Source organism: Bufo gargarizans, chromosome 11, assembly GCF_014858855.1.
Source record: "Bufo gargarizans isolate SCDJY-AF-19 chromosome 11, ASM1485885v1, whole genome shotgun sequence".
Classification (NCBI taxonomy): Eukaryota; Metazoa; Chordata; class Amphibia; order Anura; family Bufonidae; genus Bufo; species Bufo gargarizans.
In genome coordinates this window covers 8,115,501-8,136,068 of record NC_058090.1, presented here as the reverse complement: position 1 = coordinate 8,136,068, position 20,568 = coordinate 8,115,501, and the positions used below count along the sequence as shown (strand labels likewise).

Sequence of the window (20,568 nt, the reverse complement as noted above, 5' to 3'; positions counted from 1 at the left end):
TTTCTAGACATCCTACAAGCAGCTGCCATTTCTCACTTACATTTCAAACTGAGGAAATAGCCAGCTGAAACTCTTTGCAAAACAAAAATAATACACCGGTATCTGGATTGTGGGGGTCTGACACCCGAGACCCCTGCCGATCAGCTGTTTGAGAAGGCAGCAGCGCTTCTGTGAACGCTGTGGCCTTCTCTCTGCTCTTCCTAGGCCAGTGACAACATGTTTATTGTTCAAGTGAATAGGGCTGAGTGCAATACCGAGCACAGCCGCTATAAACTGTATGGCACTGTGCTTGGTGAGCTGTGAGAAGGCAGTGGCGCTCACTGGAGCGCTGGTGCCTTCTCAAACAGCTGATCGGCGGGGGTCCTGGGTGTCGGACCCCCACTGATCATTTAAAAAATCTTACAAAAACCTTTTAACTGTTCACAGTAACAGTAATTTTGAGCAGGGGTGCCCAAACTTTTGCATTCCACAGTATTTGACTCTCCCAGAGAAGTTAACGAGGTCCCCTCCTGTCCATTGTGTCTATGGCCCTGGGGCTGCCATAAAGCGGTTTTCCAAATGCTTTATAAATGCTGTAAAGAACAGCTCAAGCAAGATGGCCACCCCCATAACCATGTTCAGGAAACAAAATAAATCTGCAAATACTAATTAAAGAGATTAAAAAAAAAAAAAAGGATATGTGTTACTATCTGGTTTTTACTGACAAAACATTTTTGGTGACACAATTCCTTTAAATACAATGGTGAAGCTGTCAGCTCCCTGCCTTACCGCTCCCTTGTGGTTCGGCGCAGGCAGGCGCAAAACAGTGACATCATCTTGCCTGCTGTGCGGAGTCACAGACCGGACACCAGAGCAGACCTGCTCTGCCCCATTCGTTGTGGGGTAGGTGGGTTTTCAGTTTGGACATAATAAGAGGACATCATTCTGTATGGAGGCAGTTTAAAGGGGCCTTATACTGTATGGGGGGGCACTTTATGGGGCATTGTACTTTGTGGGGGGCATTATGTTGAGGGCACTAAGAGTGCATGATTTATGTCTGAGGGGCACTAAGGGGACATTCTTTTGGGGCACAAGTGGGTTTTCCTACTGTGTGTGGGGACACTGTGAGAGGGCACAAACAAGATTGGGCATGTACAGATAGGCTTCATTCAGTGAATGGAAACTTTTTTAAATGTCATTCAGAGGCTGAAAATCTGTTCTGTGCAGGGTTAACACAGGTACCAGAAATCCACCCCCCCCCCCCCCCCCATCCCTCACATGGTCCAAATGCAGGAGTCACATGTATAGGGGAGCACAGCACTGGCGGCATGGAATCTATGTATGGAATGATATGGATTTCTGCACAAATTGGTCATAAAATGTGATCTGATCTTCATCTAAGTCACAACAATAGACAATCACAGTCTGCTTAAACTAATAACACACAAAGAATTAAATGTTACCATGTTTTTATTGAACACACCATGTAAACATTCACAGCGCAGGTGGAAAAAGTATGTTAACCCCTAGACTAATGACATCTCCAAGAGCTAATTGTAGTTTGGTGTGAGCCAACTGGAGTCCGATCAATGAGATGAGATTGGAGGTGTTGGTTACAGCTGCCCTATAAAACACACACCAGTTCTGGGTTTGCTTTTCACAAGAAGCATTGCCTGATGTGACTGATGCCTCGCACAAAAGAGCTCTCAGAAAACCTACAATTAAGAATTGTTGAATTGCATGAAGCTGGAAAGGGTTATAAAAGTATCTCCCAAAAGCCTTGCTGTTCATCAGTCCACGGTAAGACAAATTGTCTATAAATGGAGAAAGTTCAGCACTGCTGCTACTCTCTCCCTTAGGAATGGCCGTCCTGTAAAGATGACTGCAAGAGCACAGCGCAGACTGCTCAATGAGGTGAAAAAGAATCCTAGAGAGTCAGCTAAAGACTTACAAAAGTCTCTGGCATATGCTAACATCCCTGTTAGCGAATCTACGATATGTAAAACACTAAACAAAAATGGATTTCACCTCAAGTCACGCCCTGCTGTCCTTGATTGACAGGGACAGGCAGCGCTCGTCTCCTCCGGCCGGCCCTGTGTGCTGAGACTGCGCATGCGCGAGATTTATCCAGCATACAGGGCCGGCCGGAGACGAACTCTGGCCTTGTCAATCAAGGACGGCAGGGCGTGACTTGAGGTGGGCGAACGGAGCCTCTAGGAGCAGGGGAAACGCCCCCCCTGCTCCTAGAGGCTAATTAGCATATTATAAAAGTTAAAATTGTGCAGTAATGGGGGCATCTAGAAGCATAAGATTAGGAGAGTTAGGAGCACATCGCTAATGTCAGACAGTTTAATAGGGTTAAATCTGGTGACTGAAACCCTTTAAATCAGAAGGATATCAATATTGCCTTTAAAAATCTTAATAAGACATGCTGCCAACACATACGATCGTGGTGGGAGATAGCCAGCTTGGATAAATATATACAACAAGGAATTGTATACAGGGGTTTACGTATACCTCTGAGACCTAATTCTCATCTGGAGGATATAGAGCTTGTGAAGGGTTGGGAACGTCTTCTGACAGAGTGCTCTTTGAGATTATTGAGCTATCTGTCGGAATATGAAAAAAAAAAAAAAAAAAAAAAAACATTTCTCAAAATGATCAGAAATTGGAAAGGGAAATAAAAGAAATACAGAAATTTAGTCAAAATTCAGAGTTTATTAATTTGGAACAAAAAATTAAGAAAAACATAGATCAATTACAGAATGAAATCAAAGAACGGAAACATCGGAAATATATCAGGGATCGTCTGGACTTTAAAAACAACCGTGTCTATATCTGGAAAAATTGGAATAACATAGGAAGTACGTATCAAAAGGCTAAAGTCTAAAACTCTGACACTGAGACCTCAGGAACTGAGAGCTCAGTGCAGAGAATACCAAGACCATCAGACGAGAGTGGGTGTTAAAAGAAAAACAAGGAAAAGAAGATATCAAATACCCAAGAGACCAACTCAAAATAGCAGAGAAACATCACAAATTTGCCTAGAAATTTCAGGAAAACAATTGACTGCGGATCAGAGTATGATGATGACCAATATAAATGCAAATCCCTCTACAAGTATCTCTTCTACATCTATGCAGCCCTTTTCCTTTGCCCAATCGTCACAACAAATGACAAACATCAGTCAAGATCTTACTCGCCCGGCAGTACCAATTCTGCCGACAAACAGTATCCCTGGGGAAAAGAATACAACCATAGCGCCACTTTTTTTTAGGACAAATGGGGATGCAATTAAGTGACCGGGAGAAATGGGCCTACAGCAAATAGAACAATCTGTATCTATAGAGGGTATAAATGATAAAGAAATCATCAATTTATCTAAATGTCGAATAACAACAGCTCGGAAATCACTTCTGGGCAGGGGTTTGACGTTTTCCCCGACAAATTCTTATGGATCAAGGACGTTAATCTTTTCGCACGCAAGCTGGCCTTACACAAAACACACAAACAATCTGAGTTAGATGTAAGCAGAACATTTGAGAAGGAACAAAGAAGTGTGGGAATATTGGAGAGCTTAATCAGGGAAAATGAAGGAGACAAGGTCATTGTAGACCCGCCCTTCGCCTCCCTGAAACCCAAATCAACAAATACACCACCTTTTGCACAATTTGAGGAAATAGACACTTTTGTACAGCTGGTAACACGGGATATAAAGCGATTGAAAATGAAAAAAGACCACGCAGCATCTAACTTAAACCCGGAAGAACTTCTTGCGCTTGAGCAGTTAAAAACAAATGAAGACATCATAATAAAACCCAGTGACAAAGGGGGAAATATTGTTATTCAAGACAGAGAAGACTATGTAGACATGGTCTTAAGGCTACTCAGAGATTTAAAAAAAACATACAGAGTATTACAGGAAAATCCCACAAGCTTTTACAGTATTTGGAAGAATTGAAACATCTTTTGATTAAGACAAGAGAGAATAACCTAATTACAAAGGACGAGTTTTTGTACCTATTTAATAAGAGCCCGACCATTCCAACTTTCTACGCTCTCCATAAGGTGCATAAAAATAAGACACTGGTCCCAGGAAGGCCTATAGTTTCTGGCAATGACAGTGTGACACGGGATTAGCGAATATGTAGACCAAATATTGAGGCCCTTTGTTATATCGTTACCTTCATACTGCGATGGGGACGTCATGTGCCTCATCCTATGCAAGTCTTTTTTTGGGGTGGTGGGAGGATCACTTGGTTTTTACGGAGGGGATGTCATCATATACCTGCCACATTTTATTCTGGGGCGGGTATATAGACGACATTCTCATCCTATGGGGTGGAGGACACTCACTATTTCATGAGTTCGCCCAGGCATTGAAGTGTACTTACAAAATTCAGGAGAAGGAGATCTATTTCTTGAACCTAAAAAAACCAGAAGATGGTCATCTTCATACTGAGATTTACAGAAAACCGACCTCTACAAATAGTTATTTGCATTGGACCAGCTGGCATCCTCCTCCTTTGAAAAGGGGGATCCCGGTTGGCCAATACTTGAGACCCCGGAGAAATTGTACCATGGGGCAGATTAAGTGCATTATAGGCCCTGGGGCTGTCTACCCAACTCGCACCCCCTCGCCCATTTTAGTTTTAATTTTTATTTTCTATATGAAGAGGCTGCGGTGCTTCGTAAGCTCCAAAGTCTCTTCCTAGGACATATGACATTGTTCACGTGGCCTCGGTGCAGCTCTGTCTCATCTGAGTGATTGGGTCTGGTCTGTAATACCGAGCACAGGGCTATCACATGGACAGCGCTGTGCTTGGTAAGGAGCGAAGAGGCTGCGGCGCTAACTTTAACAGCACGCTCTCCTCAAACAGCTGATTGGTGGGGGTGCCATAAGTCGGACCCCCTACCATCTCATAACTCTCTGAGTACAGATGTCATAGATGTTACCTGCAGTCCTATGTAACACCCCACATAACACAGTGAACTATTGTGTTATGTGGGGTGTTACATAGGACTGCATGGAACATCTACTACATTATCTGCACACAGAAAGTTATCACTGTTATCTGGGCTGTTACATAGGACTGCAGGTGACACATTTAAAGTTTAGTTGCCAAATTTAAAATACATATGATTATGATAAAAAAAAGACTTGGAGGAGAAGATGAGACGCAGGTCACAGTAGTGAGCCAGCTCTACATATAGGGGAATACAGCACCACATACCTCTTACATCCAGTGACATCTCCTGTCATGTAGACCTTCTCTTTCCTCTTCTCCTCCGTTTGACCCAGACCGCCATGACAAATTCTTTCAGCCGCATCTTGTCTCTACAGACTTTGTTACACAGACACGTTAGATTTCTCATAATTGGGGTCATTTATCGAACTGGTGTAAAGTACAACTGGCTTAGGTGTCCATAGCAGCCAATCAGACTCCACCTTTCATTTTCCAAAGGAGCTGTGAAAAATGAAAGCTGGAATCTGATTGGTTGCTATGGGTATATGGCCAGTTATACTTTACACCAGTTTGATAAATTACCCCAAAGGTCCCTAAAGTGTCTACTGCAATTATAGTGTCCCCTAGAGTGCCCCCAGTAATAATAACACCCTATATTGTGCTCCAGGTAATAATGCCTGTATAGTGTCCCCAGAAATAATGTCCCCTAATAGAAACGCCCCCACACTACCCCCATATAGTAATTTCCCCCACACTGCCCCCATATAGTAATTTCCCCCACACTGCCCCATATAGTAATTTCCCCCTCACTGCCCCATATAGTAATTTCCCCCACACTGCCCCATATAGTAATTTCCCCCACACTGCCCCATATAGTAATTTCCCCCACACTGCCTCCATACAGTAATTTCCCCCACACTGCCCCATATAGTAATTTCCCCCACACTGCCCCATATAGTAATTTCCCCCACACTGCCCCATATAGTAATTTCCCCCACACTGCCCCATACAGTAATTTCCCCCACACTGCCCCCATATAGTAATTTCCCCCACACTGCCCCATATAGTAATTTCCCCCACACTGCCCCATATAGTAATTTCCCCCACACTGCCCCATATAGTAATTTCCCCCACACTGCCCCATATAGTAATTTCCCCCACACTGCCCCAATATAGTAATTCCCCCACACTGCCCCATATAGTAATTTCCCCCACACTGCCCCATATAGTAATTTCCCCACACTGCCCCATATAGTAATTTCCCCCACACTGCCCCATATAGTAATTCCCCCACACTGCCCCATATAGTAATTTCCCTCACACTGCCCCCATATAGTAATTTCCCCCACACTGCCCCATATAGTAATTTCCCCCACACTGCCCCATATAGTAATTTCCCCCACACTGCCCCATATAGTAATTTCCCCACACTGCCCCATATAGTAATTTCCCCCACACTGCCCCATATAGTAATTTCCCCCACACTGCCCCCATATAGTAATTTCCCCCCACAATCCACACTGCCCCATATAGTAATTTCCCCCACACTGCCCCCATATAGTAATTTCCCCCACACTGCCCCATATAGTAATTTCCCCCCCACTGCCCATATAGTAATTTCCCCCACACTGCCCCATATAGTAATTTCCCCCACACTGCCCCCATATAGTAATTTCCCCCACACTGCCCCATATAGTAATTTCCCCCACACTGCCCCATATAGTAATTTCCCCCACACTGCCCCATATAGTAATTTCCCCCACACTGCCCCATATAGTAATTTCCCCCACACTGCCCCATATAGTAATTTCCCCCACACTGCCCCCATATAGTAATTTCCCCCACACTGCCCCCATATAGTAATTTCCCCCACACTGCCCCATATAGTAATTTCCCCCACACTGCCCCCATATAGTAATTTCCCCCACACTGCCCCATATAGTAATTTCCCCCACACTGCCCCCATATAGTAATTTCCCCACACTGCCCCATATAGTAATTTCCCCCACACTGCCCCATATAGTAATTTCCCCCACACTGCCCCATATAGTAATTTCCCCCACACTGCCCCATATAGTAATTTCCCCCACACTGCCCCCATATAGTAATTTCCCCCACACTGCCCCATATAGTAATTTCCCCACACTGCCCATATAGTAATTTCCCCCACACTGCCCCATATAGTAATTTCCCCCACACTGCCCCATATAGTAATTTCCCCCACACTGCCCCATATAGTAATTTCCCCACACTGCCCCATATAGTAATTTCCCCCACACTGCCCCCATATAATAATTTCCCCCTCACTGCCCCACATAGTCATTTCCCTCACACTACCCCATATAGTAATTTTCCCCACACTGCCCCATAAAGTAATTTGCCCCCACACTGCACTCCCATGAAATAATTTACCCCCACACTGCACCACATGAAGTAATTTGCCCCCACTATGCACCCCCTGAAGTAATTTGGCCCCCACACTGCCCCCCATGAAGTATTTGCCCCCACACTGCACTCCCATGAAATAATTTGCCCCTACACTGCACCCCATGAAGTAATTTGCCCCCACTATGCACCCCCTGAAGTAATTTGCTCCCATTTAATAACCCCCCCCCCCCCAAACTGATTTGCTACCACACTGCCCCATGTCCTCCTCTGCCCCCCCAAAGTTGGCACACACAGAAACAAAAAAATGTAATTGCTAATACTTATCTGTGTCCGGCATGTTGAGGCAGGCGCGCATTCTTCATTGTCCTGCGTCCCTCCCGACACAGGCGCGCGATGACTTCATCACTCGCGCCTGCACCGGGATTTCACTACCGCATAGGCCTGAAGCCTTTGGCGGTGATCGGCGGCGGGGCAGGGTACTATTCGCTCCTGTGTCCCGCCGCAGTATGTGGGCGTTCGGGTCGGCGTTGGGCCCCTCAGGGTTGCCGGGCCCACCGACCCGAACGACCCTATTATAATTTGCCACTGATTGTACCAGTGAAATGTCATTCATTAAAGAAAGTAATGACCTCCTTCAGAGATTTCGAAATAGAGGATATCCAACTCGTTCCCTCAAAAGAGCCTTTAACGGGGCAATAAATACTTAAAGAGAAAAATTACTAAAAACAGTCCCGAAAAAAGATAATGACATTATTAGATGCATTGGTACATTTGATGGATACAATAAAGAAATATATCAGATCTTAAAGAAACACTGGCATATTATACAATCAGACAGAGAACTGGGATCAGTTCTCGCTCGCAACCCCAGTATTACCTATCGCAGAGGCTTGAACTTGAAGGATCATCTTGTCCATAGCTATCGTCAAGATATAGGAATTATGGGAAAGACTAGTAGAGAGAAATCCCGGGGATCAGCACCCTGTGGAGATTGTTCCTTTTGCAGGTCACCTTATATATATAAGGTCACTCGTTATTTCGTAAAAGCTGCAGTGTTTTTGGCGTAGTTAAGGCTACTTTCACACTAGGGTTTTTTGTGGATCCGTCATGGATCTGCAAAAAATGCTTCCGTTACAACAATACGACCGCATGCATCCGTCATGAACGGATCTGGTTGTATTATGTCTTCTATAGCCATGACGGATCCGTCTTGAACACCATTGAAAGTCAATAGGGGACGGATCAGTTTTCTATTGTCAGAGAAAACGGATCCGTCCCATTGACTTGCATTGTGTGCCAGGACGGATCCGTCTTGCGCTGCCCCACATGGCGGACAGTTTTGGTGTCCGACCTCCAGAGCGGAATGATGACTGAACGGAGGCAAACTGATGCATTCTGAGCGGATCCTTTTCAATTCAGAATGCATTAGGGCAAAACTGATCCGTTTTGGAACCACTTGTGAAAGCCCTGAACGGATCTCAGAAAGGGAAAGCCACAACGCCAGTGTGAAAGTAGCCTTAGCAAAAACTCCCACAGAGGATCTAAAATTGATCATACAGGAGCCGTGTCGCCATTAGCAGCCTCAGAGGACAAAATGTCTGACGAATACTCGAAAAGCCAAATTAGTTATATCTGTACACTCTGTAAAATAGGGATGTGCAACAATGGCGCCTGGCGGACATCAGACTGGGCAGTTGTGACAGGAAAGACAGGACTCAACCGCCCCTTTGTTGGTAAATGTGAAACTGTCTGGGCAATAAAATAAAGACCAAATTGCAATAAAAAAAATTCTGAGGTAAATTCACCAGAGAACGTTTGGATTTTACACATGGTGCGACATTTAGAAGCATAAACATAAGATTTCGTTCATTTTCCAGGGAACCAGCCAATGATTATTAGATTCTCCCGCCCGCTCCAACTTTCCTCAAAAACCGATTGCGAAAACACAAAATCGATGAGTCACGGTCACGGGCATCCAGAGCACATGACTCATGGGCGGGAATATTTGGGATGGACAGGTGTGTGATTGGCTCTTCCTGACGACCGGCCGCGCTCCGTATTCCTGCTCGATGATTGGCTCCCCGAGCTGCCAGTCACTGCGCGCCCCGCCCTCTGTTGTTGTGTGTATAGACTTCGGGTCTGATGTCCTGATAGCGCAGTATCTGTCGCGCCGTGTAGCTGGACGTCACCCTGAGAAACCGCAGACCGCTGGGAGCAGGTAATGGCTGATGTCCGAGGAGATAGTGACCGCAGGCGGAGATGCAGATCTAATCGTATGGCAGCTGTTGTCAGTCAGACGATGGTAATCTGTGTATATCAGTCTCTGTATAGTCCTTGTCAGCCTAGGGGAGCAGTCCCTCTTGGTGTTTAGGATTGGTCCCTGTATGGTCCCTCTGGGTGTTGGCAATCGGCCCCTGCGTCGTCCCCTTAGGTGTTGGCAATCGTCCCCTGCGTCGTCCCCTTGGGTGTTGGCCCCTGCGTCGTCCCCTTGGGTGTTGGCCCCTACACAGTTCTGCTGGCGATTGGCCCCTGCGTCGTCCCTTTGGGTGTTTGTGATTGGCCCCTGCGTCGTCCCCTTGGGTGTTGGCCCCTGCGTCGTCCCCTTGGGTGTTGGCCCCTGCGTCGTCCCCTTGGGTGTTGGCCCCTGCGTCGTCCCCTTGGGTGTTGGCCCCTGCGTCGTCCCCTTGGGTGTTGGCTGTTGGCCCCTGCACAGTTCTGCTGGTGATTGGCCCCTGCGTCGTCCCTTTGGGTGTTTGTGATTGGCCCCTACGTCGTCCCCTTGGGTGTTGGCCCCTTCGTCGTCCCCTTGGGTGTTGGCCCCTTCGTCGTCCCCTTGGGTGTTGGCCCCTGCGTCGTCCCCTTGGGTGTTGGCTGTTGGCCCCTGCGTCGTCCCTTTGGGTGTTTGCGATTGGCCCCTGTGCAGTTCGTCTGGCTGCTGGTGGGTGACCCCTGCGTGGTCCCCCTGCCTGCTGGTGATTGGCCCCTGCTCCATCCCCCTGGGGGCGGGGCTGGTGTCTCTGGCTGTTGGGGGCGGCCCCTGCGACATCCTTCTGCCAGTTGGGGGCGGTCCCTCTGGCTGTTGGGGGCGGGGCTGGTGTCTCTGGCTGTTGGGGGTGTTCCCTCTGCCAGGTGGGGGGCGGCCCCTCTGGCTGTTGGGGGCGGGGCTGGTGTCTCTGGCTGTTGGGGGTGTTCCTTCTGCCAGTTGGGGGGGCGGTCCCTCTGGCTGTTGGGGGCGGGGCTGGTGTCTCTGGCTGTTGGGGGTGTTCCCTCTGCCAGGTGGGGGGCGGCCCCTTTGGCTGTTGAGGTTTCCTGCTGCTCTTTGTACAGGAGATTTCCTGCAGAACCAGTTATTGCGCCACCTCCGGGTGATGGGTGGACTGATCTGCAGGACCTCAGGCTGTCACAGTGATGGCCTCTATTATCCTCGCACCCCGGCCCCCCCCAGTGTTATCAGCAGCAGGACGTGGCATCCTGAGACCCCGGTACAGAGGACTTTACCCGCTGTGCATGGAAGCACTGACTACAGTGAGAGCCGCCGCTCTCCAAGGGGTTTTCTATCAATGATGCATTTTTAATCTACTTTTAGTACATTGGGTTACAACCGAAAAATAACTCGCCTCTCCGACCCCTTATCACTGCTGACTGCGCCGGTCCCTGCTGATCCCTACTTCCTGCTTCCAGATCGACACCCAGGAAGTGCCTGGACATACCTGCTCAGCCAATGGCTGGCCATAAAGGTGACCTACCTCAACCAGTGGTTGGCTGAGCATTTCCTGCATGTCGATCAGGGGATTGGAGAGGGCGAGGATACCCACTGTGAGCTGAAATATGTAGCATTTAATACCAGAGGATAGCCCCTTTAACCAGCGCTTCAGCCCCTTTATTTAGAGGGTCAGTGGGGTTGTGGAAACAATTGTTACAAACCCTCAGCAGTGTATGAGTCTCTTCCTTTCAAATTTTTGACATACTTATGACGACGGAGAGGTGGCAGTGGCTCTTGCAGTGGGGGAGTTGAAGGGGGGGGGGGGGGGGGTGGACCAGTGCTGGTGGCTCCTGCAGTTAGAAAGAAGGTCCCAGTGTCGGTGGCTCCTGCAGTGGTGGTGGGGGCCTGGCGCCTGTGGCTCCTGCAGTGGGGGGAGGTCCCGGCGCTTGCGGCTCCTGCAGTGGAGGGGTGGTCCTGGCGCCGGTAGCTTCATCCGTGTTTGTGCTGCGGATGGCCGCTTCCATGGGTAGAGTCCATGTATACACTAGTTCTTTTCTGTGACATCACGTGATCTCCAAACTGATGCAATTCTTGATGCCGCTGCTGGTTTACAACAATTCATGGAATGAGATGATTAATGGCCAATTCCCTGCAAGCCGAGAAGTGCAGGGTGTGGTGGCCGAGTATCTGCCGTCAGCACAATACCAGGCAGCCAGTAAAGCCGGCCACACATGGAGACCTGTCAGTTAATCCCCCCCCCCCCCTTATGCACATGCATGCTTGGCTCATTGCCAGTCTCCTCCAGACACCTCTTTTCACTCCGAAAAGGATCAGGCATGTTGAAATCCTGCTGTGAGGACTCTCTAACGCTGAATATGCTCTACCCTTCTCGCCCCGACATCTGCCATCAGGGGAGTGTCGTGAGGCGCTCCTACACATTAGACCGTTGTCCCATCAGGCTGATATTGGCGGGTTTGGCTGACATCCAATGTGTAGGGCCAGCTTAAAGGGCATCTGTCAGCAGTTTTGTACCTATGACACTGGCTGACCTGTTACATGTGCTCTTGGCAGCTGAAGGCATCTGTGTTGGTCCCATGTTCCTATGTTGCCGCATTGCTGAGAAATAGGATGTTTTAATATATGTAAATGAGCCTCTAGGAGCAACGGGGGCGTTACCATTACACCTAGAGGCTCTGCTCTCTCTGCAACTGTTGCCCCCTCTGCACTTAGATTGACAGGACCAGGTGTGATCACATTTACACTGCCTGGCCCTGTCACGCAGAGAGAGCTGAGCCTGAGGGGAAGGCGGGCAGGATGATAGACTTCAGCCTAATATAGCTCACCTGTAAGATGGAAAAATCCATGCCAAACACAATGCGTCAGTGGGCAGAGGCAGCTTCCTGGTGTCAGTAGGTGACCTACAAGGCTCTGGCAGGGACACAAGTTGTGCAATTCTCTTCTTTTGCTTCCTGCAGTGATTTGTGGTGGTTTCTGCATACGTTGTGTATTTGCTGCTGTGCAATTGTTCATCATTTGGTCACAGCTGGACTGACTTTAGTCCTTGTGACTAACATGACCGCCCGCGCCTGACTCTGACCGCTGGATGGTGACTAGTCAGCAGTTACCTCTAAGGGAAAAAAACATCCTCAAAATCAAGTGGTGAAGCAGTTATCGCTGGGAAAACCGGTGAAAGAGGCTGCAACGACAGTTTCCTCACCAAGCTTTCTCAGACTCCCAAGTGGCGAATTTGCTCAGCTATGTAATTTAAAGGGCATCTGTCAGCAGTTTTGTACCTAATGACACTGGCTGACCTGTTACATGTGCGCTTGGCCAGCTGAAGGCATCTGTGTTGGTCCCATGTTCATATGTGCCCGCATTGCTGAGAAACATGATGTTTTAATATATGCAAATAAGCCTCCAGGAGCAACTGGGGGCGTTGCCGTTACACCTAGAGGCTCTGCTCTCTAAGCAACTGACGCTCCCGCTACACTTTGATTGACAGGGCCAGACAGTGAGAACATGATCACGTCTTGCTCTGTCAAAGGGCAGAGGGTGCAGCAGTTGCAGAGAGAGCGACCACCTGACACTGCAGCGCGAGCACCTGACTTGTTGTCATGGTGATCGACACTGTAGGGTCGGGTAGGGAAACGGCACAGAGTTTTATTAGGAATAAGAGATAACAAGAGGTTACCTACTATATAAAAAGGATACCCTGTGTATATTTGGACATGAAATAGACTGCTGGTAATGCAATATTATGATATAATGTGAATTAAAAATATAGGAAGCAAAAAGTTGATAAATTATGCGTAAAAGATGGTAATTATTACAAGGTGATTCCACATAATAAAAGAAAAACAATATGGGCTTAGTTCATAAAATGTAATGCACTTGAAGAGATTCAGAGATTGATCTCGAATGCTTCATTTAGACCGTATGGGTTAAGACTATTCAATTGATAGATCCAGTACATCTCGCGACGTCTAATACCTTGTCAGTTCTTGCGCTGATGTACTGGTGTTTGTTCAATTGGGGTAATTTTGAAGCCTAAAAAAACTACCCCCATGATAGTTTGCAGCGTGTCTAGAAACACTGTTTTTGAAATTAATTTTTTATGTTCGACCTGTGTTTATTAAGCTTATTGCGCAATGTTTGGATCGTGCGCCCAACGTATTGTAGGACACAATCGCATTCTAAAGCGTAGATCACGTATATGTGGAATTGCAATCTAGGGAACCGGATATTGGAAACGTTTCTCCATCTCTTTTGTCACTGAAATTAGTTGTTTGACAGATAGTTTCACAACACAGGCATCTAGACTGTCCACATTTTTTACTGCCTTGTTTTTGTAGGGTATCCGTATATTTGTTCTATTTCACTCGGGGCTAGAATATTCATAAGGGTACGGCCCTTCTATAGGCAAGGTGCGGTGCTCTCAGGATAATTTGACTTAAAATAGGGTCTTTTTTTTTTTAGTAAGTGCCAATGTTTATTTAGGATAGATTTCACCAAACTGTGGTTCTGATTGTAAGTTGTAATAAATATCAGAGATGGCATAGACTCTTCAGGAGTTCCTCTAGATTTGGGCAGCAGTCTCGAGTCTCGATGCTCGTTTTTTCGCTTGAGTGATGACCTCAATGAGATACCCCTTTTCTCTGACCCTTGAGTGAAGGACTTTGCTTTGCTCTCCAGGGTGCAGTTCCGTCTAATTCTCTTGAATTGACTATGTGTCCTTTTGTAGCCGAGATAGCTGTCGCTGTCGTCTACTTTTTTTAAAGTGCGAGTCAAAATGTCGCCCCCTTGTATGAAGGAGTTCCTAATCAAGATATTCTGTCCTAATATTGTGGTGGGACCCCGTGAATAAAACTCCCCACTCACTGTTATTCCAATGTGACAGAAATTCATCAATACTTTCATTGTCCCCTCTCCAGAAAATGATAAGATCATCGATGTACCTTTTTAAAAAAGATGATATTGTCTGTCCAGTATTTAATCTCTGGGGTCTCTTCACTTACACGTAACCTGTCGCACTATATTGATACCTTTTTGCAGAAACATGTAATAAATTTGCAATCATACATCAAAGATTTCACTTCACTTATAATAAAACTTAAAAATATAAAATGGAAAGATGACTACCAATGGCTGACTTTAGACGTGTCCGCTTTATATTCCAATATACCCCATGAATTGGGGATTAAATGTACTGCAGATTTTCTAGCCAAAGATGAGTCTATGCCAACTCAGAAAAAATAGTTTATCACTAATAGTATTGAATTTATGCTAACACATTTAAATTTCAGGACTAGATCTATAGACAGGTACGGGGTACCGCTATGGGCACGAGATTCGGGTACGGGGTACCGCTATGGGCACGAGATTCGGGTACGGGGTACCGCTATGGGCACGAGATTCGGGTACGGGGTACCGCTATGGGCACGAGATTCGGGTACGGGGTACCGCTATGGGCACGAGATTCGGGTACGGGGTACCGCTATGGGCACGAGATTCGGGTACGGGGTACCGCTATGGGCACGAGATTCGGGTACGGGGTACCGCTATGGGCACGAGATTCGGGTACGGGGTACCGCTATGGGCACGAGATTCAGGTACGGAGTACCGCTATGGGCACGAGATTCAGGTACGGAGTACCGCTATGGGCACGAGATTCGGGTACGGGGTACCGCTATGGGCACGAGATTCGGGTACGGGGTACCGCTATGGGCACGAGATTCGGGTACGGGGTACCGCTATGGGCACGAGATTCGGGTACGGAGTACCGCTATGGGCACGAGATTCGCGCCCAGTTTTGCTAATTTATTTATGGGTAAATTTGAGGAGAGTTATATATACCAAACCAAATACTGGACAGACAATATCATCTTTTTTAAAAGGTACATCGATGATCTTATCATTTTCTGGAGAGGGGACAATGAAAGTATTGATGAATTTCTGTCACATTTGAATAACAGTGAGTGGGGAGTTTCATTCTACGGGGTCCCACCACAATATTAGAACAGAATATCTTGATTTGGAACTCTTGGCGACATTTTGACTCGCACTTAAAAGAAAAGTAGACAGCGACAGCTATCGCGACTACAAAAGGACACATTTAAAAAAAATGGAAACAGAATATTCCATTTAGTCAATTCAAGAGAATTAGATGGAACTGCACCCTGGAGAGGAACTTTGAAAAGCAAAGTGAAGTCCTTCACTCAAGGGTCAGAGAAAAGGGGTAATCTCAATGAGATCATCACTCAAGCGAAAAAACGAGCATCGAGACTCGAGACTGCTGCCCAAATCTAGAGGAACTCCTGAAGAGTCTATGCCATCTCTGATATTTATTACAACTTACAATCAGAACCACAGTTTGGTGAAATCTATCCTAAATAAACATTGGCACTTACTAAAAAAAAGACCCTATTTTAAGTCAAATTTTCCCGAGAGCATCCCCACCTTACCTATAGAAGGGCCCGAACCCTTAAGAATATTCTAGCCCCGAGTGAAATAAAAAGTGCAGTCAAAATGAACAAATATACGGCTACCCTACAAAACAAGGCAGTCTAGATGCCTGTGGTGTGAAACTATCTGTCCAAACAACTAATTTCAGTAACAAAAGAGATGGAGAAACGTTTCCAATATCCGGTTCCCTAGATTGCAATTCCACACATACGTGATCTACGTTTTAGAATGCGATTGTGTCCTACAATACGTTGGGCGCACGATCCAAACATTGCGCAATAGGCTTAATAAACACAGGTCGAACATAAAAAATAAATTTCCAAAACATAGTTTGCAGTGTGTCTGGAAACACTATCATGGGGGTAGTTATTTTTTTTTATGCTTCAAAATTACCCCAATTGAACAAATACCAGTACATCAGCGCAAGAATTTACAAGGTATTGGACGTCGCGAGATGTACTGGATCTATAAATTGAATAGTCTTAACCCATACGGTCTAAATGAAGCATTCGAGATCAATCTCTGAATCTCCAAGTGCATTATATTTTATGAACTAAGCCCATATTGGTTTTCTTTTATTATGTAGAATAGCCCCCCCTTTTATTTTTACGTTTAATGCTTTATTACAGACATCACCTTGTAATAATCACATATTTTTGCTTCCTATATTTTTAATTCGCATTATATCATAATATTGCATTACCAAATATACACAGGGTTTCCTTTTTATATAGGTAACCTCTTGGTATCTCTTATTCCTAATAAAACTCCATTCTGTTTCCCTAACCGACACTACAGCGTTGATCACCATGACAAGTCAGGTGATCGTGATCACATGACTTGCCCGGAAAGGAGCGCGTCCGGGCCTGAGCTTCCTTCCTCTCCATGACAACTTGAGGAGGGGCGACCACGTGATTAACTAATCGCGTGCCTATCTGCCTCCCGGAAGTCACGCTACACCAACGAGAGAGGTCACGTGGTCACCGGGATTGAGATCACGTGACCTGCAACATAAAAATATAAATACAAATTATGCAAACATGGGAACACCCTGAGGCTGTCCCCGCCCCCATAGCACCACACACAGGTGTGTTTTTCTGTCTTGCGCCTTAATTGCGGTCCTACCATATTGCTATTACACTGGGAAGCTCAGTGACAACCCTTATGGGCGCTATAATATCTGCCATATTGGTAGTCACCCGGCTTTCCCAGACTCCTGAGTGGTGCGTTTGCTCAAATAGGCCATGTAGGGTTCTGAGAAAGATGGGTGACAACCGTTATGAGAACCATAAAAGCGGCCATGTTGGTAGTCACCCAGCTTTCCCAAAAAGAGTTTGGAAGAAGCTAGGTGGCGTCTTTCTATACGGTGCAGGAGGGGCTTCTTCTATTGAAGGATTTGATCTAAATTCAGTATTTTTCAGCTTTCCTCCTGTGTTCTGTCTTCTCAGGTTCACCATGATTTCCGTGACTTTGCTGCTGGGCTTTGTGGCTCTGTCCGCAGCGATGCCCATCGAGGACCCAGAAGACGGCGTTAAACACTGGGTGGTCCTGGTGGCCGGCTCCAATGGCTGGTACAACTACAGGCATCAGGTGACTTTCGTATTTGCAGATAATCGGGGTCCTGGCTGTCGTCCCAGAAGAAGGGGATCTTGTTATAATCTCAGAAGAGCGGGGGTGGGGGGGCGGCTAAAGTTCTTCCTGGTCCTTTAGTTGGTGCATTTGCTGATGATGATTGTTTAGCACTTGAATCCTGCGTCTTGGCCACATTACACCCGGAAGGCGATGATTTGGAGCCTAGCACCCATCTCAAGTATCTAAATGGCGGAAATTACAGGTGACTAACCCACTTCTGCCCAGACAGATGCTTAGAGTAGAGCTTCAAGTGGCCATTACTGGGAGCAGCAAGGGAGCCAGTCCAAGAGAGGGGGCAATAGCAAAGATCCTAAAAACTTAGAAGCCTGCAGCAGATTACTAGATCATGCATGAGCCCATCCCTGCACCAAGGGTTCTCCTCCTGGACTGGAAACCCCTTGACCTATCTGCCGGCTGGGTGTCTCACCTGTCTCTGGCTTTTCAGGTTTCAGCATCCAACTCCCTTCTCCTCCGCCAATGAATGTCCTCAGCAGTGACTAAATGTCACACTTCAGGTTCAGCGGGGGCCGTAAGCAGAGGAGAACTGAGTTGCAGTTGCGGGAGGTTTCTTTTTTTTTTTTTTTTTTTTTTTTAAACCCCTGCACCCAGTCTGCCCATATGAAAAGGGGTTCACAGTCTCGGGGAAGCCCTTTAAAAAGGCTGACCAGTCATCAGCAGTCTTAACGCTCCATTTTCAGGACATCTGCTTGCTGTAAGTTACTGAGAACCTTCTTGGAGGCTGAAAATCTGTCCCGACCGAACGCTTCTACAGCTGAGAGTTTGCAACAGTTGCATCCATTTTGCCTACACTATCTGGAGACCAGATCAGGGTGATGTGATTTTCTCTTCTTTTCTCAGGCTGATTTGTGCCACGCTTACCAAATAGTGAAGAAGAACGGTGTCCCTGATGAGCAGATCGTGGTGATGATGTACGATGACATTGCCAACAACGAGGAGTGAGTGTGAACTTTTTGCCAGTACGGAGGAGTTGTGTAGCTGCTTGGCCGGCAGGCTTAGGGGCCAGGTTATGGGGGCCCAAATGACATGCCTCCCAGAGCCCAACCATACAGTAGGGATCAGAGATCTGGAAGGGGTTCTCCGGGCTTTTAATATTGATGACGTATCCTCAGGATAGGTCATCAATATCTGATCGGCGGGGGTCCGACACCCAGCACCGCCACCGATCAGCTGTATGAAGGGAAGGCGTGTGCCGTCTCTCTTCATGCTTGCCATAGACATAACAGCAGCAAGCCTTCCCTGTATACAGCTGATCGGTTGGGGTGCCGATGTCGGACCCCCCTGATCTGATATTGATGACCTATCCTATATTAAAAGCCTAGAGAACCCCGTTAATGCAGGAGGCACAACACTCATCTTGCCATGTGCCCATATGCTCTAGTAGTCAGAAAGGGATCCAGATCACCCTCCTGCAGGGTGTCTCTAGGACTGATCAGAAGACCGAATAATATGTTTTCTTTAAAGGGATAGGTGATCCGCAGGGGTCCAATCACTGGGGCCTTTGTCAATCGCGAGAATGGAGGCCCGTGTTCCTCTTTTTTAATAGCGCAATGGACACACGCGTGCTGCCTCTCCGTTCAACTCTCTGGGGCTGCCGGAGATACCTGAGAGCTTGTATTCTGCTATCTCCAGCTGTCCCATAGAGCTGAATGGAGTGGCGGACATGTATGCATGACCACCACTCCATGCAAGTGAGGGAACACTGTCCTCATTCTTGTGAACAGCAGGCGCCGGACTCCTGCTAATAAGACAAGTATCCCCTATCCTGGGTATATGTTGTTGTAATGGGGCAATCCCATTAAAAAAAGTAGTTTGCTAATCCATGAGGCTGTGGCTTAGCAACACAGGCTTCAGCCAATATGCCTGCCGCTCTATGGCCCTAGTATGAGGATACCTCGCAGAGGCACCTTATGCGGTATCTATAATCTATCTTTTTATCATTTGCAGAAACCCAACCAAAGGCATCGTTATCAACAGACCCAATGGGACAGATGTGTATGCTGGGGTGCTCAAGGACTACACAGGGGAGGTAGGTTATATAATATGGGGGCTGTTTCTTCCAGGGATATATATGGACTGAATAAATGATAAAGTTCAGCTGTAACAACGCCCCCACGTCATTCATTTCTTCTCCTCCCTCTCTAGGACGTTACACCTGAAAACTTTCTCTCTGTCTTGAAAGGCGACTCCAAGGCCGTGAAGGGGAAAGGATCTGGGAAAGTCATTAAAAGGTTTAATGATTAGTGTATTGTTGGTTCTAAGTTCAGTTCAAACATAGACACCCGGACAACTGATAAGTACTCCACCTACCCAGGGGTAATTCTTGTTTGTATAGCCGCCCATAGGTGTTAAGGGTGTGTCAGGCTACTTTCACACTAGCGTTTTCAATTCCGCTATTGAGATCTGTCATAGGATTTCAATAGCGGATGAAAACGCTTCAGTTTTGTCTCTATTTATTGTCAATGGGGACAAAACTGAACTGAACGAAACGGAATGACCCAAAATGCATTCCATTTCGCTTGGTTGCGTCCCCATCTCGGACAAAATAATGCTGCAAGCAGCGTTTTTGTCCGATGTGCTGCAGAGCAAGACAGATCCGTCCTGACATACAATGTAAGTCAATAGGGACGGATCCGTTTTCTCTGACACAATAGAAAATGGATCCGTCCCCCATTGACTTTCAATGGTGTTCATGACGGATCCGTCAAGGCTATAGAAGACATAATAAAACCGGATCTGTTCATGACGGATGCATGCGGTTGTATTATTGTAACGGAAGCGTTTTTGCAGATCCATGACGGATCCGCCAAAAACGCTAGTGTGAAAGTAGCCTTAGACACCCCGATGCTGCTAGCGATTGTCGGAGCGATAAGCGTTCCCTCCTGGCAATCAGCAGATAGCTAGCAAATGACACCGCTG

General features: G+C 46.8%; 1 protein-coding gene across 1 annotated transcript in view; it reads left to right on the top strand.

Moving 5' to 3' along the window:
• Positions 1-9,404: 9,404 nt before the first annotated feature.
• Positions 9,405-20,568, top strand: part of LGMN (legumain) — a 31,199-nt gene continuing 20,035 nt past the window's right edge. The window contains exons 1-5 of the mRNA XM_044271816.1: positions 9,405-9,552; positions 17,448-17,589; positions 18,490-18,587; positions 19,597-19,678; positions 19,795-19,880. Of these exons, the coding sequence (XP_044127751.1) occupies positions 17,455-17,589; positions 18,490-18,587; positions 19,597-19,678; positions 19,795-19,880 (401 nt within the window). The 5' untranslated portion in view covers positions 9,405-9,552; positions 17,448-17,454. The remainder of the gene's footprint in view (positions 9,553-17,447; positions 17,590-18,489; positions 18,588-19,596; positions 19,679-19,794; positions 19,881-20,568) is intronic.